The sequence below is a fragment of the Chenopodium quinoa genome, unplaced genomic scaffold (assembly GCF_001683475.1).
Source record: "Chenopodium quinoa cultivar QQ74 unplaced genomic scaffold, ASM168347v1, whole genome shotgun sequence".
NCBI lineage: Eukaryota > Viridiplantae > Streptophyta > Magnoliopsida > Caryophyllales > Amaranthaceae > Chenopodium > Chenopodium quinoa.
The window spans coordinates 2,259,732-2,282,455 of NW_018745065.1; the positions used below are offsets into that span (position 1 = coordinate 2,259,732).

General features: G+C 35.8%; 2 protein-coding genes across 2 annotated transcripts; both read right to left on the reverse strand.

The window, feature by feature from the left end:
- Positions 1-280: 280 nt before the first annotated feature.
- Positions 281-790, reverse strand: LOC110709360 (ATP-dependent DNA helicase PIF6-like). Its single transcript, XM_021887572.1, has one exon. The coding sequence runs from the start codon at positions 788-790 to the stop codon at positions 281-283; it is 510 nt and encodes a 169-aa protein (XP_021743264.1).
- A 76-nt stretch (positions 791-866) lies between these two features.
- Positions 867-1,583, reverse strand: LOC110709361 (ATP-dependent DNA helicase PIF5-like). Its single transcript, XM_021887573.1, has one exon. The coding sequence runs from the start codon at positions 1,581-1,583 to the stop codon at positions 867-869; it is 717 nt and encodes a 238-aa protein (XP_021743265.1).
- Between the last annotated feature and the right edge of the window lie 21,141 nt (positions 1,584-22,724).

The following is a 22,724-nucleotide window of genomic DNA, read 5'->3' on the forward strand; positions in this document are numbered from 1 at the left end:
TTGTTGACTCTTTTGATTGAGCTTGCCATTAGTCTTCACAACCATTGATTTGCATATTGTTCCCGAGTTGCTACAATTGTCATGATTACTTGTTGATCCCGTTCCTAGTGCTTTATTTGTTTGGTTTCTTTGTTTGTTAGTTATTAGTGTTCTTGCTTTATCTTTGTCTTTAACCTAGCTTAGGCACATAATTGAGAGCGCTTGAACATTACCGTTCCTTTGGGTTTGATCCTTGACTTGCCTCTATACTTGTATATAGGTTTGTTAAGTGTTTATATGTTTAGTTTGATCGAGGGAGGATTAGTTTCAACGACCTAGTTCCATCCCTCGTCATTATAACACCTACATTAGCTGATTTTCGAGCTCTAGAGAGCGCAACATACAATTGTCCATGTGAAAAACATGATCGTGGTGGAAAAACCATAACTCGACTAAGTGTCTGTCCCTGAGCTTTATTGATTTTCATTGCAAAGCTAAGTTTCAAAGGAAACTGTTTCCTCTTAAATTGAAAAGGATAGCCTGTTGAGTCTGATGGGCGTAAAGATATTCTCGGAATCAACACATGCTGACCTTTTTTATGTCCAACAGCAATAACACACTCGATGAGATTACGAAAAAATCGTTTACATATTAGTCTTGTTCCATTACACAAGCCAGATGATGGAAGAATGTTTCTTAACAGAATAACAGGACTATTTACTTTCAGCTCTAGCACATGAGGACTCATACCACCAGGACAAAGCTTGTTTAGAAATTCAGTAGGATATACGGCACAATATTCATCAATCATTGTGTCATAGATTTTATATACTACTGATTCACTTAGGAATTTGCAAATCAAGCTTGAATTAATAGCATCAACATCCTCATTCATCGGTGTTAGTATAGCTCTTGTAGTAAAAATATTCTGGAAATGCTACAGCTGTTAGATGTACATCATCAGCTTCTCCATTATAACAAGGCTTAACAATTTCCAGTGGCAGCTCAACAAACGCATCCTCGGTGTTTTGCAATTCACCATTTCCCAATGCCAACAAATAAGCGGCATATTCAGGATCATCTTTAGCTCTTAAGTTTTCATTAAGCCTGAACTTCAGCAACTGTGGCCATAGAGCAGAAGTGACTAAACTCGCAGTAACTGCCTCTTGCTGTGTTTTGCGTGGAATAATAGGAAGAACTTGTCTAAAATCCCCACCAAAAACTACTATTTTGCCTCCAAATAATTCACTTGAACTACAAATACCTCTGAGTAGTGAGTCGAGGGATTCGATATTCTCATTTTTAGCCATATAAGCTTCATCCCAAATAATCAACGTTGTTTCCCTTAGAAGTGCAGCTAGACTTCCCTGCTTAGGAACATTATAAGCAAGAGACCCTAAAGGATCTAAAGGGATTTTAAACCGTGAATGTGCAGTTCTACCTGAAGGAATATTGGCTGCAGCAATACCTGAAGTGGCTGTTGGTAAAACAATCTTATTCATTGATCTGATTTTTGCATAGAGCATTTTATAAAAAAGTTTTCCTGTTCCAGCAGGACCATCTATGAAAAAGGCACCAGGCTTTCCTTTTGTAACATGATCCATAATGACATCAAATGCAACTTGTTGAGCCTAATTTAACTTATCTTTACATTCCAGACATTCTGGTGGTATCGGTGCATTCAATGCATCTTCTATGTCTTTGGTTACATGTATAAAATCACCATCATCTTCTACTAAATCATGTAACCCAAATGCTTTCAACGTACTTCCCATTGACTCAACAAACTGCTCAACTGATCTTATGGTTAGCTGTTTCACTCTTGCAGCATCTGTAGGATGTTTATGTCGAAAATCCTCTGAAAATGAATCATAATATTTCAACCACAAAGACAAAGGATTGCTAGGCTGGTAGAAAATAAGTAATGTAGCAAACAATTTTTGAATGACATGAGGCATCTGAATGGCACATCCTTCAGTTAAGCACAACTCAATTGCATCATCCTCTTCCATTAATCCCAACTTTAGTGGTGCCTGCTGAAAAGAGTGACACAAGTAACCATTGACTGTTCGTAGATCTTCAAACGACTTTGGACTCCTGACATTGTGAAGCAGCAACCGCAAATAGTATCTTTCACCTTCAGAAGGTCCAACAAATACTAACCTTCCAACCTGAATTTTCTTATTCTTTCTTTTATACCACAGCTTATTTGATGAATCCCACCGATAATGTTCTGAAAATTCATTGTATAGCCATCTTGTTCCCAAAGATGATTTACAATTCATTTTGAAGAATTATGTTAAACAGGTCCTAGTACGCTTATCATCTGAAACAATTGACGTAAGATTTTCATGAGGTCTCATTTGTACCAGCTGAGAGTTGGGCAAGTGAACAGGAAGAGGTAAAACCAAAGGATACATTTAATATAAATCAAAACTAAAAAGGCGCCACGCAGCCTTACATGGTGAAACCCATCGACCTGATTGATACTGTTCAATTTCATCCTGCACAGAAACTCCATCTTTTGTCTGGACAATATTGAATGATATCATGTCATGTCCTTTATAAACATACTTATACGAATACTTCACTGCTTCAATATTTGAACAAACTTCGACATTTAAATGACAATTGAAATGTGCTAAAAGATATGGATTATATGGAATCACCCATGAATTTATCCATTTCAACACCCCGAATTTTAACAATATCACACGTAGCTCTCCTTCAATACATAGGATATCCATCACTATTACTTTTATTTTCTTCATAATTTTGCTTTGGATAACCATACTTACAATGTCCACGTCGTTCTTTATGTTTCATACAAGGGCATTCTGGATTAAGATGACCACATGGACCATGCATCATATATTCATATGCTTATCACAATTTCTCTTAAATATCCATTCTCAGAAGATGGAATTTCAGTACAAACAAACTTTTTAAAGTCATAAGGATTCTTTCTTTTGAATTATGATTTCAAAATAATGAGAAAATGAGCATGAGGTAAACCTCTTTTTTGGAATTCAATAACATATATCATTGTAGCTACTTCTCCAAATATTTTTTTTCTTCCTGATTAAGTGTTTTAAAGCAAGTACCTTTGCTCTAAAAACTCTTGGGACAATATCTGATCTATTTTGTGCTTCTTATCCAACAACAAGTTCTTGTTTAATTTCAGGCCAATTCGGATTGCATGTCATAGTTATAAATAAATCAAGCTTGCCAAATCTCTGAACTAATGACATCGCATTCAGATATCTCTTCTTCAAATCTCAAGGACCACCTATAAATGTCGCAGGCAATATAACTCGTTTTCCAACATTTGCTGCACATTCTTCTCCACAGTCTATGGTATCAAGAAGTCCTTGATAAAGATCAGCCCTTAATGTCGGTTGGTTTCTTCGAAAAAAATCTAAGCGTGTATTCTCTACCTTGACATACATATCAACGATATATTGCTGAAAACAGCTTCCAGCTCTGAGCAAGTAATTTCCCGGACGACACTGAAGTCTATATGCATAATATTCTCGAGCTGAAATATATTTATCTGCCTTGGATGAACCTCCATTTGCACCTACTAATCGATATTTAAAAAAAAGGAAATAAATAAGTAATAAAAGCATATATATGACATATATAAAATCAAATATACTTTAATAAGAATAAAAGATATGAACTCATACGCCTAGCTGAAGGAGTTATGTCTTCGTCATGTGCAATTACTAGATATATAAATGGATCAAATTATGGAGATAATTAAGTTCGTACATTTGGATCGTCGTTTTGCCATAGCTAGAGGTACCAATGATCTTTGGACTAGTAAAATAGCCCAAAGCCCAATAGGACGGATCCTATAAAGTCACATAAAGGGGCTAGATCGAGCATTAGAGAACAAGGCCTATCATGGGCCTCATCACACTAGGTGGCCGGCCAAATGGAGGATTAGAAGGTGTTTTGGGCTTCGTGCCCTAGTCTAATTATATAATGAGATTATAAATAGACTAGGTGCCTAGGTTTGCAAGAAAGCAATTAACTGATCAGTGTGATCAAACCCTAATTAGCAAACACGAAACCTAATCCCTCTAATAGTCCTCTCTCTCATGGCTCTCTCCTCCTCCTCACGCCGGTGGTGGTTCGTGGTGGTGGTGGTTCGTGCGATGGTCGGTTGTCCATAAAGGTGGTGATCGCGGTTTTCCTCAATCACTCTACCAATCTAGTATTGGTGGACAGCTCGTTTGAATCTCGTGGACTAAGTAGAGGAGCAACGCTTGGGGCTCTATTCTCTCCCTGATTTGCCTATCAAATAGCTTCGTGGAATTCAAGCATCAAAGGTATGATTATGTGTCTTGTGTGTTATGCATGTGATCTTGGGATTGGTACTTGATTGAATATGATTCATGTTTTTCCGTTGCGTAGTACCTACAAACTCCTGCAGTGGTATCACCTAGCCTCTTGCATGAACGCGCTAGATCAAAATAATACGATTATTTGATGTCCATGAAAATTTTATAACCAATTAAGAGGGAGAAATTAATTTAATTATGGTTCAATTATTATATTTAATGTGATTAACCTTTTGGAATCAATTAAATGTGATGTAATTATGCTCAAATAGCCATGAAGATGACCGAATTTTAGCCCTAATATGTTCGAAAATTTCAAACCCTCTAACCCCAATTTTTCGAATTTTTTCAAAATTAATTGTTCTAAAATATGATTTTTGTGCTTGATTTTGATTTAATTCGATTTATTTTATGATTCATAATTTTAATCGGATTGATTTATGCATATAAGTGTTTTGTGTATGATCATCGATTTAATTTTAAAAGTTAGAATTAAATTGGGATTATTTTTATGAAGAACCCTAATTTTAAGATTGAATGTTGATTTAATTTTAATTTTTGGACTGATTTAATTTAATTTTAATAAGAGTTATTTTAATTAAATTAAAAACAAAAAAATTATTTAAGGTCGCCAACCGTGGCTGGATGGCGCAACCACGGTGGCTGCTGACCAGGTGGCGTTCCAAGAGGGAGGGGAAGGGGAGGGCAGCGATCCTGGTGGCTGAGGCAGCAGTTGTGCAAGCGTTGCACACTGCTGCCGTGCCTGCCACTGCTACGGGTGCTGCTGCCTTGCGGCAGTGGCTGCTGCAAAGCACCCAGCCATTGTGGCCCAGCTCCGGCTAGCCAACCACGGTGGCCAGCAACCGTGCAGTCACGGTTTTATAAAAAAAAAAATTATTTTATTTTAAAAATATTTCAAGATAAATATGATTTATTTTATAAGATAAAATATTTTGAAAAATATGATCTTTTATTTTAAAAGATAAAATTGGTTTTATTTGGATAAAATCTTTTATGTTAGGATAAAATCAAATATTCAAAAGTTGTTATATTTGATATTATCCATATTTAAAGTTGTTAAATTGGTAGTAATCCTAATTAAAGTGGTTAATTTTGGATAAGATTGATTAGGATATTCTGAGCATATTCCAAAAGGGTAATAATTGATTTAAATAATGTGATTATCTGATTAGGATATAATTGATTTTAAAATTATTTGATTGGCTAGTAATTAGGATAGAACTAAATTTGTTAAGATAATCATGGAAGATTAAATATGATTTATCTTTCTAGATTAAAATATGACTTGATTCTATCTCATGACTAAATTAAATATATGATATTTTATAAACGATCATGGATAATATATGATATTATCTAATTATGCTTTAAAATATGAGATATTTTAGGAAATGCGTTGACTTTATTATGAACATTCGATGTTGTAGTTTAGACAAGCATGTTGAGTGATTTATTATATGGCACTTTTATAATATATGATATTATGTTGCTATATATAAACTAGTATATATGGACCATATATTCTTAAATACGATCTGCGCACCGTGAAGTAATTTGTAATCTAAATACGGTCTGCGTACCGTTAAGTATTTTTGTAACTTTTATTTAAAGTAAATAGAATAATTATTTAAATAGTGTTAGTACAAAGAAGCCTATGAAGTGAAGGCCCAAAGGAGCAAGGTGGATGGAGATCCATGATGATTCAAGTGGGAGCTTTTTCATTTCTTGTTTTCTTAGGACTAAGGGGTCATACTATGTCATGCTTTATTTTATTGCATTAGTAGATTATGCATGTTAGATTTTATTTATGTTGATTGATGATGCGCTAGAGTTCACTAAATAATCACTACATAATAAATCTAGGTCCCGATAATATTGAGGCAGCTTTTCCAATTAAAAACCCGATGAAACCTTTGATATTTTATGATGGGTCATGCCTCCGCTGGGTGTCATATTATATCTTTGGGGAGTTGGGGTAAATCACGTTTTACAATTTTAATTGGTTATACTCAACAAGGTTACCTAAAGGGTTTAGAACCTTGAAGCTAAGGGTAATAATTAAACATGTGATGATTAATTATTCAACCAAAGGTTACAAGAGTTGTAATCAGTAAAGAGTTTAATCACCTTGAAAATGTAATGGTTGATGGTAGGGCCTCAGCCCGGTCAATTATTGCACAAATAAAGGATCTTGGAATCACTTAAAATTCAATTGGGATCAATTAATTATTGAATAAAGTGTAAAGTTACCTAATGAATGCATTTATGGTACTTTAATTATTAAATTAAACATAATTATTATACTTTGCCTTATTTTGACATAGATGGGTAGTCGTAATCACAATGACAACAACGTTTACAATCTTCGACCATTCCTTGAGAAGGATAGGTTGACAGGGGATAACTTTTCCAACTGGGAAAGAATGCTAAGGCTTATTCTAAAATCTGAAGGTAGAGAGGATGTCATAGACACCCCATTGCCAGGACCTCTGCCAGAAAATCCAACTGCGGTTGAGATCAAGAAGCACTAGGAAGCTCATGACAGAGCTATACCTATCACTTGCTTAATGATTGCTACCATGGAGCCTAGTCTTCAAAAGCGTTTTGAGGACCAAGATGTCTACTCAATCATGGAAGAACTCAAAGCTTTGTTTAAGAAACAAGCTAGAGTTGAAAGGTAGAGTTTAAGAAACAAGCTAGATTCTGGATTGTAGGATGGAAAAGGACGCCACAGTTCATGATCATGTTTTCAAAATGATCGGCCTAATTCAAAGTATGGAGAAACTGGGGCACCCATATAGTGATGATTTGGCAACAGACATCATTCTCCATTCACTACCAGAGAGTTTCAACCAGTTTATCATGAATTTTAACATGACTGCCACTACTAAGACTATGAATCAATTGCATACAATGCTGGTTAGTGCTGAGAACAAATCCCTAAGGAACCTAAGAAAGAAGTTCTTATGATTCAAAAAGGAAAGGGGTCCAAGAAAAAGGGACAAAAGGCTAGTGCCAAGAGCAAGGGAAAGCAAGTTGCCAGGCTCCTAAAAAGCCTAAGACGACTCCAAAGCCCAAGGTTGCAAGTGAAAGTGAATGCTTTTACTGCAAGAAGAAGGGGCATTGGAAACGAAATTGCCAGAAATACCTCGACTTCCTCAATAAGAATGGAGCATCAACCTCAGATATTATGTTGTAAACATTTTAACTTTCACTTAGGTATGTGATACCAAGTGGCAGTTCATAACATTGAGATGTTGCACAGGAACTGCAAACAAGTGAAGCTAGCAAGGAAATGGAGCTTGTAGGGAATATTTCAAGCATTACCCTTAGCTTGAACCCCACTGTGATCATACACTAAAGTACGGTGGCGTTTAAAGGGAAAGAAGATAGAGCAAAAGAGTCGCCAACAAGTTTTAGGAACTTGTAAACCGTTCACGAGGTGAAGGTTACACCCTTTAACGATCTAATAGATCATCAACTCCAATAGGTCTGGAACCAAGACTGGTAGTTCAGGGATGAAGGTACAAATCCAACCTAAAAGAGATTTAACCTGCCCTAATAATAGGCCTCTACTTTATTCTGCTCGTATTCATATGTGCTTTCTGACTAACATGCAATCAATAGGATTAACCCTAAACATTTTTATCTATGTTGGTTGAATATTAATGCACAAACAAAACAATTATTGGCGATCACTTGAATTATAATCAAATTAACCCTAACAAGATTATTAATTATCTTATTAAGCATGATTACAAGTACCAAATTCCCTTTAAACATGCATAAAAGGAGTGACCAAGCAATAAATAATAAATAAAATCAAGCAACATAACAAATCATAACAATTATTATAACAATTATAAAAATAATCATAATAATAATTATAATCAATAATCATCATCATCATGTTAAAGCATAATAGCAAAATCCTAGGCATGATACTAACAAGATTAATAACAAACCCTAGCATGTCACTAAACAATAAAGATCAAATATTTAGCTCTAACATGATACTAACAATCATAAATATTAGGAAGAACATAAAAGGCATCATACTTTTAATCATACTTAATATTAAAGTTACCCTAGACATGATACTAGGAAGATCAAAACTCCCTAACATAACATTAGGAATCATAATAATAACCTAAGCATGAACTCTACATAATAACATCAATAAAAACCATTAAAGCATTTACTTGAATGGCCTCGTACCTCTTTCTAATAACAAAATACACACGTTAGTAACTTCAAGGAAAATAATAAACAAACAATTAAATAAAATAATTGAAATAAAGATTTAGAACCAAACCCTCAGAAATTAAAACCTTTCACGTCTAGGGCGAAGGCAACGTCGAATAATTCTAAGTGTATCTAGGTCTTGTGAATGCGGAATTTTGTATTTGAGAAAAGGCTAGTTTAGAAAAGAGAGAGAAATTTATATCAAGAATTTCTTGATGAGAGTTGGTAAGGATTGGTGAATAAAAACGGAGTTTTTAGAAGACTATTAGAGAAAATCAGCTAAAAAGATAGAAAATTGAAATAGAGTTCTGACGTGCAAAAACGAGGATAGCGCCAGACGCTGACATTAGCGCCAGGCACTAACGCTAAAATCAGATAGAAATTAACCGTACAGGAGGATAAAATCGTATTTTCCTCAAAAACATTCTTTTTTTCTGATTAAAACTCTAAAAAGTCAAAAGTCAATTTATCAACGCTAATTGAATAAGGAATGAAAATAACCTTCTAGAAGAATCTAGAAGACTAAAACCATTCCTAATTTCATTAGGAATGATAAATCCATATTAGGCCCTCCCTTAGATCATTGGGCCGCATATAAGGCTCAAACCGGGCCCTGTTTAGTAATTTGGCCATAACTTCCTCAATATTCATCGGAATGGGCTTATAATATATCGTTGGAAAGCTCTTTTCAAGCCCTATCCAACTACACTACTATTGGACCCATATTATGGACCAACTAAACTGGATTGGCTATTTTCTTAAAAATAGGTTTTCAAAAAAAGAGAGAAAAGAAAAGAAATTAAAACTATCTGCAACACTAGACTTCCCACACTTTCACTTCATTCGATTACGATTTGACGTGAAAGGTACTTATCACCGGGTTTGGTTTTGGGGAGACACAAATGGGTGTCTACAGAAGCCCCCACTTTGACTGAGTTTGGTGAAACGCAAGTTTCGAAAATAAAAGTCAAAGTATCGATAGGGACAGAGAATGATTCAGAACGTTCTGCGATCCTAAATCATTCTTGTAACGCCGATACCTACAAACTAGCGTTAGTTAAATAGATAAAAGGGTTAAGAAACGCGTATCTTGCACCGTCGAGCACACGTCTCTGAAAAATAGAGCTTTTTTGGATATGTTCACGCGTCTCTGAACAAAGAGCTTCTTTTTCTTAAATCATAGTGACAACCTTCCCAATCTAGAAAAAGTCACCGAAGACCGCCCATCTCATGCCGTCCTTCTCAAATCTTAGTGACAACCTCCACAATCTTAGCGAATGCCGTCGAAGACCGCCCATCTCGTGCCGTCCTTCTCAAATCTTGGTGACAACCTCCACAATCTTAGCGAATGATGTCGAAGACCGCCCATCACGTGCCATCTTCTCAAATCTTGGGTGACAACCTCCACAATCTTAGCGAATGCCGTCGAAGACCGCCCATCTCGTGCTATCTTCTCAAATCTTGGTGACAAGCTCCACAATCTTAGCGAATGTTGTCGAAGACCGCCCATCTCGTGCTATCTTCTCAAATCTTGCTGACAACCTCCACAATCTTAGCGAATGCTATCTAAAATAACCTCTCTTGAAGTCATCCTCAGTTGTTGCGATAATATTCCGAAGAAAACTACCGAAGACCAACGCTTGTCGATCCTTAAAGCTCGCTTGAACTTTGCTTTAGCCGGTGCGGCGGCGCTTTTGCTGCTTGTGAACCAGTATGTCGGTGTCTCTGCTGTTTATGAACCAGTATGTCGGTGTCTTGCGATGAGCCAATGTTTAGGCGCTTCAAGCTAAGTGACACGATCTTTCGTCAGGGCGATAACTTATTGTGATTGTAATCAAGCCGACTACTTAATCAGGTCACATTGCTTATAGGGGCTAACTGGTGTACCAAGGAACCCGAAATTGCTGAAAGAGGTTGAAATAACTGCTCTAAGTGGTTAAGCGTTCTGTCGCTACTGCAATGCCTCTGGCGCTGCGATTTGGCTCTGTCTCCAGGCGCTAAAATCTGTTTCTAGACGCTAGGTGTTGTCGTCTGGCGCTGGAGTAGGGTCTTCCCTATTCTGCTCTTGCTGCCGCTGGGATGCACCTGTATTTATCTTTGACTATAGGACTTTGCTAATCTCTTTAATTATTTTAGGGTCGACCTAAGGTTTAATGTCGCTTGACTCATTGACTTGACACAACTCAAGCTATAAACTTGACTTAATGTGATTGACTCGAGGTTGACTCGACTCGAAATGAAATAACACGTGTGACTCACGACCCTTGTGTGCGTTGTATTGTGATCGTGCGACTCGAAAATGCAAAAAAAGCAAAACTTTTCCGTCATTTTTGTGGAGGGTACCGACTTTCTCCCAAAAAATAAAGGCGCAAAAAAAGATCGAAGTGTTTGAAGGGACATATTGAATGAGCTTAGTCAAATGTTGTTTGATACTATCTCTCAAGGTGCAAGGATTAACCCATCCTAGGCTATCTCAATTGACTCAATAATGAAAGTATGTAGGTAACTTAGGCACAGAGGCTAAGCACTTCATACTTCGATGCAATGATGATTATGATTGATGAGTGATGTTGATATGAAAAGGCATGCTTCGGTGTTGTATTAAGATTTCATGACAAAGGGTTCCTACGGGAAGTATATTTGGTCATGTATCTGTGCATTGTGTAAAAGTGACACTAAAGTTAGGCTTTAAGGGCTAAGTGTGTGGAAAAATATTATTTCAAGAAGTTTCAAATGATGGTGACTCTTTAGGCTAGGTAAGCTAATGATGTAAGGATCAAGCTCCCAAGTCTAGCTCTAAGTAAATAGGGATGAGCATTGGAGATCCCTTGATATAATCATGATGTGTGAATGTGAATGTGAATATCAATACATGTTTATTACGGTCGTACCTCGATGTGAGGTTGCCTACGTATTCGTTAGGAATCAGGCCGAACGTAGCTCTAGCCGAACCTCGCACAAGTGTGTGTATACCTCAAAAAGGTCTTTTTAAGAGTTGTAACGTCGTTAAGCTAATGGTTGAAGAAGAAGGGGATAAAAGGCTCAAGACCCTAGATAAGCTCCCAAGGTGTGCAACTTTGCTTTTGGAATATTTGTATTTTATGCTTGAGGCTTTCTACTCTTTTTTAGCTCTTTCTTTTGCTTTAGCATTTATTTCATTTTATAAGTGTGGGAAATCCCGATCATGCGGTCTATCACTCACTTGGCATTCATGTTTCTCAGACACGGTACCGAGCACTCTATAAGAGACGCAATCTGAGACGTGTTCTTATCAAAGACATTTTCATATCAAAGACATTGGAACACTTACCCTTTTGTACACTTTTTATTTATTTATTTTTCTATTTTTGCTATTTTAATCTTTTGAAGTCACTCAAGCTTTTTATGATATTGAAAACTGCATAAGTTGCACACTGTCCCATCCCAAGGTTAGGTAGATATGGGTTGAAAAAAATGAAGGGTCTATCGTTAGACGAGGCTCAAAGTGGTTTATCAAAAAAGGATTGCATATTTCAAGGGTGAAAGGTGATATGATGTGGCTACAAGGGGTGCCTTAAATCATTGGTATGCCTTGTGCTTAGTTTGACATGGATTTTTTTTTAATGCAATGTAATGAAATGATCATATGCAAGAAAATAAATGCTCATTTTATTAAAAGGAAAAAAAGAAAGAATCTGCAAGATTAATCTAAGGGGAATAAAAAGGTGCCTATGCTGGACGTATTGGGGAAAGGGTAAATAACAAATAGAAAAAGAGGTCACGAAATCTTGTCATTGAAGCTCACTTCTTGTCTTGTGTTTGCTTTATCATCACTCGCTCTTCTTGTTAGCTGGAGGCATGGGAAGCTTGTTATTATCAATCAAATGTTGGATAGCCTCCTTTAGCTTCCAACAGCTCTCGGTAGCATGACCCCTACCTTGATGGTACTTGCAGTGTTCATCTGGATTCCAAGTAGGCAATCTCTTTTCAGGTGCGGGATCTTGAATAGGTCCAATGGGAGTAATGAGTCCTTTGGCATGGAGTCGATCGAAGGCAGTATCGTAGCTCATCCCAATGGGGGTGAAGTCAGTCCTTAGTTGCTTCTTAGATCCTTGGTTATCCATGGCTAAAACTTCACTGAGATCAAAGGTACTAACATTGTTACTAGAGTGGGAATTTTCGGAAGAAAAAGGATTGTCGTTCTTCTTTCCTTTCCAGCCACCGTGGTTACTATTGTTAGTAGCTTTTTGCTTTGCGAGGTCATCTTCAATCTCGATTCCGATGTCATAAACGGCCTTGAAAGTATTCAAGTTGTGTTGATATTTTAAGTTCTTTGAATACTTTTCTTGTAAGTTCTTGATAAACATCCTCATAGACTCTTTTTCGGTGGGCACCTCAATCATCTTAGCGGAAGTTCTCCTCCACTTATTGAAGAAAGAAGTAAAGCCTTCATTCTCTTTTTGTCTTAGCACCTCGAGCTGTCTATAATCGGTTTCGACTTAAATATTACACTTATATCTATTAATGAAAGCGTTTACAATAGCATCCCAAGTAGAGGTTTTCTCTTTGTCAAGGAAGAAGAACCATTATTGGCAAACGGTTTCAAGAGATAAAGAAAATAAGGAATGAAATACTTTCTTATCAAACCCCTTAATGTTCATCATAGTTTCAAAGGCTCTTAAGTGAAGGTAAGGATTATCTGTTGCCTTGAATTTTGGGATGTCGTTGGCATTAAACTTATGCGGAAGAAGTTCTTTATCCACCAAGACCCCTTGTGAACTAATGCCTTGAAACTTGTAATCACTAGATAGCTTGCTCAAGCTTTCTTGCATGAGCTCCATTTGTTGTTGCTTCATAGGGTCATTGATTTTGAGGGTTAAAGCCTTTAACGCCTCATTCACATCAGTCAATTGGTTCCTGAGTTCTTTGACTTCTTCTTGAGTTGCCATTATCTTCTTAGCTTTCCTCTTTTGACGAATCAGTTTATCAAAAAGTAAGACTTGAATAAAGAGGTTATCCTTGATTAATCGCCCTTCTCTCCTCGACTAAGTACTGTGGAAAGGGAAATTAGGGATATTCATTGTTAATTATTTGACTCAACTCTATCCAACATGCATAGATGGAAGAAGGTAAGAAGAATGAAGGTTGTGATGTGAAGAAAGATGATGTAGAGGGAGAAATATTAGGAATAGAATGTACCCCCAACTCAAATAACGGAAAAAAACCGACTCATGCATGAACCTAAGACATGATCATGGTGACATATACACAAAGTGTGTGCTAAGACTAGTGAGTGTAGGTGACATGTTAAGACTAGTGTCATGATCATGTGGCTAGACTATGTGACTAGGCTCAATCAAAAACTAAGTTAAGACTTCATGTATATGCATTAAACTGGACAGGATGTGGTATTTTAGTCATAACTTTTGATTTGTGACTCTGATTGGGATGAAACCAACGCCAAATTAAAGATAAAACTCGGGGCTACAGATCCATAGGTTTAAGACTCGTAGTTCTTCCTAGAATTCTGGCTATGACCAAAAAACGTTGACGCTTGTGCAGTATACGGGAATAAAAATCAGAGTTGACTTATAGGGACTATGACTCGATTTTAGGTATATTTATTAGCTCTAATTAATTAATTAATTAATTAATTAATCAAACAAATTTCTTTAGTCATTAATTAGTTTATTTAGGCTTATTTACAAGCACAAGTCAAACCAAACGGTTAGCTTAGTCACATAATAAATATGCACAAGTAAGAGATGCACAAGTAGTCAAGTAGTCACAACATGATGCAATGAGTTTGTAACCTAACCATGGCTCTAGTTCTCTAAAGTTTGGGATATGGGTTAGCCAAAGAGGGTCCATGGTTAATTTTCCGGATGCACCGCGCGGAAGCCTAACCGTGAAGGGTTGGCGCGAGTGGATGGGACACCGCGAGTTAAGAAAAACTCGCTTCCATGGTTTGGTGAATTCAACATTCTCGGATGTACCCTTTGTTGCACAGAGCGTTCAATCAGGTAGATGGAGCATGAATTCCCAGAGGGTTATGTCCATATGTATAACACATATGGGTTTTAGAAAAGTGAGAAAAACTCAATCAGGAAGTAAGATCGAGCAAACAGTGCTAAAAACTGGTCGAAATTAGAAAGCATATTTGTGGCTCGGTATTGGAAGAACTTGGCGCCAGCAAACAGAGGCCAGCGCCACAATTTGTCTTTAGCGCCTGGCGACAGAAGCTGTCGCCTGGCGCTAAAGTCAAATAAGAGGCGCTAGACTTTGTTTCCTGACGCTAGTTCCTACATGCCTCAGCAGCTTTCTGTGCTCGATAAAACTTTCCAGTTTCGCGCAGAATTATTTCGGTCCTAGTTGTGAAAGATATTCCTCAAATTTCCTACGTGTAAAAATCCTATGTTTTTAACTCATTACGGATGGTCTTTCCAATGAGATCTTTTTTATACTTATGACAATAATGTTAATCAAAATCACACACATGAAATACTTAGAACTTTTCGAGTCTCATCCACTCATTCAAAATCATTGTCGAAATAAATTTCAGGAATTAAAATAGAAAACCTCCCTAGTGGAGTCGCCAAAAACGGTAGGGAATATTTCAAGAATTACCCCTAGCTTGAACCCCACTGTGATCATACACTAAAGTAAGGTGGCGTCCAAAGGGAAAGAAGATAGAGCAAAAGAGTGGCCAACAAGTTTTAGGAACTTGTAAACCGTTCACGAGGTGAAGGTTACACCCTTTAACGATCCAGGAGATCGTCAACTCCAATAGGTCTGGAACCAAGACTGTAGTTCGGGGATGAAGGTACAAATCCAACCTAAAAGAGATTGAACCTTCCCTAATAATAGGCCTCTACTTTATTCTGCTCGTATTCATGTGCGCTTTCTGACTAACATGCAATCAATAGGATTAACCCTAAACATGTTTATCTATGTTGGTTGAATATTAATGCACAAACAAAACTATTATTGGCAATCACTTGAATTATAATCAAATTAACCCTAACATGATTATTAATTATCTTATTAAGCATGATTACAAGTACCAAATTCCCTTTAAACATGCACAAAAGGTGTGATCAAGCAATAAATAATAAATAAAATCAAGCAACATAATAAATCATAACAATTATTATAACAATTATAAAAAAAATCATAATAATAATTATAATCAATAATCATCATCATCATGTTAAAGCATAATAGCAAGAACCTAGGCATGATACTAACAAGATTAATAACAAACCCTAGCATGTCACTAAACAATAAAGATCAAATATTTAGCCCAAACATGATACTAACAATCATAAATATTAGGAAGAACATAAAAGGCATCATACTTTTAATCATACTTAATATTAAAGTTACCCTAGACATGATACTAGGAAGATCAAAACGCCCTAACATAACATTAGGAATCATAATAATAACCTAAGCATGATTTCTACATAATAACCTCAATAAAAACCATTAAAGCACTTACTTGGATGCCTCGTACCTCTTTCTAATAACAAAATACACACGTTAGTAACTTCAAGGATAATAATAAATAAACAATTAAATAAAATAATTGAAATAAAGATTTGGAACCAAACCCTCAGAAATTAAAACCTTTCACGTCTAGGGCGAAGGCAACTTCGAATAATGCTAGGTGTATCTAGGTCTTGTGAATGCGGAATTTTGTATTTGAGAAAAGGCTAGTTTAGAAAAGAGAGAGAAATTTATATCAAGAATTTCTTGATGAGAGTTGGTAAGAATTGGTGAATGAAAACGGAGTTTTTAGAAGACTATTTAAAGAAAAAATCAGCAGAAAAATAGAAAATCAAAATAGAGTTCTGACGCGCAAAAACGAGGTTAGCGCCAAGCGCTGATGACTGGCGTTTGGCACTGATTAAATTTTTGACGCGTTTTCTAAAATCAGATAGAAATTAACCGTACAAGAGGATAAAATCGTATTTTCCTCAAAAACAATCTTTTATTCTGATTAAAACTCTAAAAAGTCAAAAGTCAATTTATCAATGCTAATTGAATTAGGAATGAAAAGAACCTTCTAGAAGAATCTAGAAGACTAAAACCATTCCTAATTGCATTAGGAATGATAAATCCATATTAGGCCCTCCCCTAGATCATTGGGCCGCATATAAGGCTCAAACCGGGCCCTGTTTAGTAATTTGGCCATAACTTCCTCAATATTCATCGGAATTGGGCTTATAATATATTGTTGGAAAGCTTTTTTCAAGGCCTATCCAACTACACTACTATTGAACCCATATCATGGACCAACCTAACCGGATTGGCTGTTTTCTTAAAAATAGGTTTTCAAAAACAGAGAGAAAAGAAAAGAAATTAAAACTATCCGCAACACTAGATTTTCCACACTTTCACTTCATTCGATTACGATTTGACGTGAAAGGTACTTATCACCGGGTTTGGTTTTGGAGAGACACAAATGGGTGTCTACAGATCTTGAAAGTGCACTATAAGTGTTTAAGTAACCAAAAATAGCTTCATAGTTTTAAATTTTGATTAGTTTATCATGATTTTAGAACAATTTCCAGTTTTGATGAGACAATATTTCGGTTTTCTTGTTTTGAATACTGATTTTGGTTTACTTGGCTTGGACAAGTGTTGATCCATGACCAAGGTAATAAATTGTTTTTATTTTGCTAGATATGAGTTAATTTTGTTTTATAACATTGATATAAGTAGATCACAAAATTAAATTTAGATGATTCAAAGCACACTTACTTATAACAAAGTAAGGTTAGGTCACATTAACCATTTGCACATCAAAAGTTATGGATGGACTCTTATTCTTATATGATTATGAATCACTTGAGAATTAGAAGTCATGCTTGATAAGCGAGGATGACAAAGTTGCCTTTTAGTAGAAAGGGTAAAAGAAGCTAAAATGACCTTTTGATGACCAATAAGTTCAAAATTAGCAAAGAGATTTAACTACTTCATTGCTTTTACTACCAATTTAAGTAAATATATCGATAATTACTTAATGAAGTAAAGCTCGGAATCATTGATGAGTTCAAGAATTCCAAAATGAAATGTAAAATCAGTTTGAGATGAGCAAATTAACACCACAATATGATTGTTGTGATAAATATTTAACTCAAAGGAAATGATAATCTAAAGGATTTGTTGAATTAATTCACAATCAAGAAACATTACAATTAAAGTGTATGTTTATGAAGAAGGAATCAAACTTTTCTTGCCATTGTTCGATCCAAGATTTAATGATTTACAAATATCATCTTGAGGATATAAATTACAACAACAATTGCGAATACACTAAACAGGAAACTTAACCAAAGAAGTAGAAAAGATGTCATAAAAGTTATGATTTGAAAATGTTCCAAAAGTTATCTTTTCTAAACAGGATTAAGGGTTATATAATCAATGTAAAATGTTTACAAAGATGAAATAATGCACCTAAATCAGTAAAATAGTTCTTCATGGGTTTTCTCATGGAAACTAAGAGGTATTATTCCTACAATCGCATAGAAACAAAGTGTTTGTTGCTCGCGATAGTGTCTTTATAGAAAGAATCTCTTCCTACAAAGCCAAGTGGGAGTAAAGTTAGATCTCGATGAGATTCGAGACAAGCAACAAATGGATGTGGATAACACTGCATTAGAGACAAAGGCACATGAAATCAGCTAATTTGATAAAACATGTGTCGAAGCAAGCTAATTCAACTAGAGATACTTCTATCATCCTACTAAGGAGTTGAAGAGAATAATTCTATTGTCGCTCATACCTATAGTAGGTTACTTGGGATCAAAACAAACAATTTATTGAAATTCTGAGAAAAGGTGGATTGTAAAATTTTCTTATTAGAACGATTAGAATCCATGCCTACAAGCAAGCTTTGGATAAATGCCAACTCAAGAAATGGCTTAAAGCCATGAAATCCAGTATGGACTCCATGTTTGTAAAGATGTGTTAGTCCATAATAGTCTTACAAATAGGGTCAAACCTATTAGTTGGGTAAGTCTATTCGGTTTATTCTAGTTATGGATAACAAAATCACCTTCATGAAATGTTCTTGATGGTTGGTATGTATATGATACATACTAAGAGTTTTGAAATCAAGAAATTCCTAGAAAGTTTTGCAAACTTCAGAAATTCATTTAATGGATTGAAGTAAGCATTAAGGAGTTGGAACAATCGTTATAATTAGGCAATCAAACAATTTGGTTTCCTTAATAGAACGAAAAGGGAATCTTGTAGAGACAAGAAGTTTAGTAGGAGTAATTGATCTTCTTAGTCTAAAATGTAGTTGACATACAGTTCATATGAAATGATATATCAATGCTTGAATAAGTCAAGCAATGGTTAGAAAGATTGTTTCAGTATGATAGACTTAGGAGATGTTGAGTACATATTGGGAATTAAGATCCATGAAGTGAATCTTGAAGAATGATTGGAATGAATCGAGATACTTATGTTGATAAGGATCTTGACAAGTTCATGAAGCAAGACTCTAAGATAGGATGTCTTCCCATGTTTCATGGTATTACACTCAGTAAAACTCAGTGCCTTCAAAAGCTAATAGAGTTGAGTTGTATGGATAGTGTACCTTATGCTTCTGTAAAAGGATCCATTACATGTGCCATGTAATGTACAAAGCAAGATGTTGCATATGACTTGTTCTTGTGTAGCAGGTTTCAAGCAAATTCAGAAAAAGCATACGGAGAATTACCAAGAACAGATCCTTGAGTACTTGAAAAGGACTAAAGAAATATTTCTAGCTATTATGTTAAAAGGTAATATAAGCAAGTTGTCAAAATATTACACGAATGCAAGTTTTCCAAACAGGCAAGATGATTCTAGATGGTGATCTAAATGCATATTTGTGTCTGGATGGAGAAGGACAATGAGCTTGAAGAGTTCAAAGCAGAGCACTTTTGCATACTCAATGTCAGAATATGTGTATTAAACTATAGTAAGATAGTTAGAGAGGAAGTTCGGATTAAAATGTCATGTGACTAACAGGTCACCTTTGCCCAAGAACAAAGGAGCCAGGGTCACATCACAAATCCAAACTTATAGATATGAGATATCACCTTAATTATGAGATCATTGACCAGCGGAAGGTCATGTTCTGCAAAGTTTTATTATGAGTGAGAAATCACTAAACCCCTTCCATGGACTAAGGTATGAGAGTCATATTAAAGTCTTAGGATTGAAGCAAGTTTTGTAATTTAAGTTGTATATGTTTTGAGAAAACATATTACATGAGAAATGCATTAATTTGCAAAATTATGTTTAAAATAGAAATTATTATTTCTCTTATTTAATTATGGTTTTGGAAATTAAATAAAATGTCCAAAATAATTATGAATTGATGGGCTCATCAGGTTGATGACCTGGTGAATTGAAACCCCACATGTGAACAAAATTCATATATTATTTAAGTTCCTAATTCGAGATCATTAAAGTGGACATAAATGGTTTCAATAAATGAACTAGCATGTAAGATTGATTGGATAGCGTAGTTTCATGGGCTATAAGGGCATGGTGATGCTTGGTTAATCACTTGGATATGCATGAATGATGCATGATCAAACTAATAACCTACTTTGAAGTTCAAGTATAGAGCTTCCGTATATATTAGTGGATTCCTTTGACATGAGTGGAACATTGATTTCATTTAATGGATGTTGTGACTGTGGTACACTCAAACGTCTAGCCATAACTGGAGATTATAAAGGGTGTTTCCCGGCTATTTCAGAAGTTGAGTGGGAGTCATGTTACCACAAGATTGGATAGAGTCTACCTATTAAATTAGGAAATGTGTCATGGCCACTTGAAGAGGGAGAATTCAGAAAATGCGTGGCCGCGGTCAAATGCATTACACAGTAATCATTTAGTTTTGTAATTCTAACTCGGATTTCAAGAAACGATTTGTAGATTAATATGATCTCGACATGTGATGCAATCATATTATCAAATTGACACATATATTGACTTAAGGAATTTGAATATTGCACCCTTGTCTCAGAGAAGTGGGAGATTAAAGGAGTTATGTCTTCGTCATGTGCAATTACTAGATATATAAATGGATCAAATTATGGAGATAATTAAGTTCGTACATTTGGGTCGTCGTTTTGCCATAGCTAGAGGTACTAACGATATTTGGAATAGTAAAATAGCCCAAAGCCCAATTGGACGGATCCTATAAGGTCACACAAAGGGGCTAGATCGAGCATTAGAGGACGAGGCCCATCATAGGCCTCATCACTCTAGGTGGCCGGCTATATTGAGGATTAGAAGGAGTTTTGGGCTTCGTTCCCTAGTCTAATTATAATGAGATTATAAATAGACTAGGTGCCTAGGTTTGCAAGAAAGCAATTAACTGATCAGTGTGATCAAACCCTAATTAGCAAACACAAAACCTAATCCCTCTAAAAGTCCTCTCTCTCACGGCTCTCTCCTCCTCCTCACGCCGGTGGTGTTTCATTGTGGTGGTGGTTCGTGCGGTGGTCGGTTGTCCATAAAGGTGGTGATCGCGGTTTTCCTCAATCACTCGACCAATCTAGTATTGGTGGACGGCTCGTTCGAATCTCGTGGACTAAGTAAAGGAGCAACGCTTGGGGCTCTATTCTCTCCCTGATTTTCCTGTTGAATAGCTTCGTGGAATTCACGCATCAAAGGTATGATTATGTGTCTTGTGTGTTATGCATGTGATCCTGGGATTGGTTCTTGATTGAATATGATTCATGTTTATCCGCTGCGTAGTACTTATAAACTCCTGCACTAGCTTCTTCATCTGACAACTCTTTTGTAGTATGTATACTACAAGAAGAAACTGGATCTGTCTGAGACTGTAACTGCTGTACTCCACCCATAGACATCTTCTTTAGACCTTGAGTCCACCCACAATCACCATATGGAAATAGCAATGGATACTGTAAAGGATCATAGCAACCATAATAGTGTTTGATCATATGAGGAGAATCATTTACATCAGTGACTAATATGTGTGGACTTTCAGACTCACTGGAAGAAGTATTCTCAAGCCAAATAACGGAAACCTCATCCGAAGTTGGAGCATTATAAATACGCTGATCTGGAACTGTAGTCTTATTCAACAGAATCTGTGTTGAATCACTAATTGAAACTCCCCTCAAAGTTCGAAAGAACCTGACATACGGATTCAGATTTATAATCTCCATCAACATAGCCAAAATATTTTCCCTTAATGTAAAAAAACACTTAGCTAATTCCTGTTGTCCATCATAAAAGTACAATTGCATATATTGTGGCCCATTTTCTCCAGGAACTAAACTGGGAATATTATGATAAATCTGTCCATGTAACTTAAAAACATAGATTTCATTCTTTGTTTCAGCTTTGTGATCACCGCCCAATGAAGTGAAAGCGAACAAATTATTATACAATCGCACATACCTCCTTAAATGTTTCGCTTCTTCATCTGTAGAAGTTAATAACCACACAAGCAGTGGAGGGTACTCATTAACAGCAATCCTGATTTCTCCATCATCACAACAGAAGTGAAAGGATTCAAAAGAAAATTTTTTAGCCATACACCTATGACAGTAAGTAGGTGCGGGAAGAAGATAAGACTTAGTAGGAATTTTTTTTCAAATTAGAGCAACACATCCCCTTGTGAAAAATATGAATAATGTTCATTTCAGGGTTTTTAAAATACAAATATTTACTGTAAAATTGTGATATCAACAAAGTAAAATAAAAAATTACTTATCGCTTGGACTTTATTGATTTCTTTATTCTGAAAACTTGCATCAGATTGTTCCTTTGACCTTTAAGACAGTATTTGAAACACATATTCAGTCAAATTCTAACTATGAAAATAAATATCAATAATATACCATAAAGTCTTTAAAAACCTTTGTTTTTTAACACTACATTCACCCTCCAAATTGGTACGATGTTTATTCTTGTAATCCTTTGCCGAGGAAGCTGTTTATAATAGTAAACATCAACTCAATTTCAAAAGCCAGAATCTCCAAACCAGTTGTTTATAAAATTTGCAACATCAACAATGAGCCACTAAAATTACCTGTCAGTTGAACTGCAGGTAATGCAAAAACCTGAACTAAAACTCTTTCACCAGTTTTTCAAACAAGACCA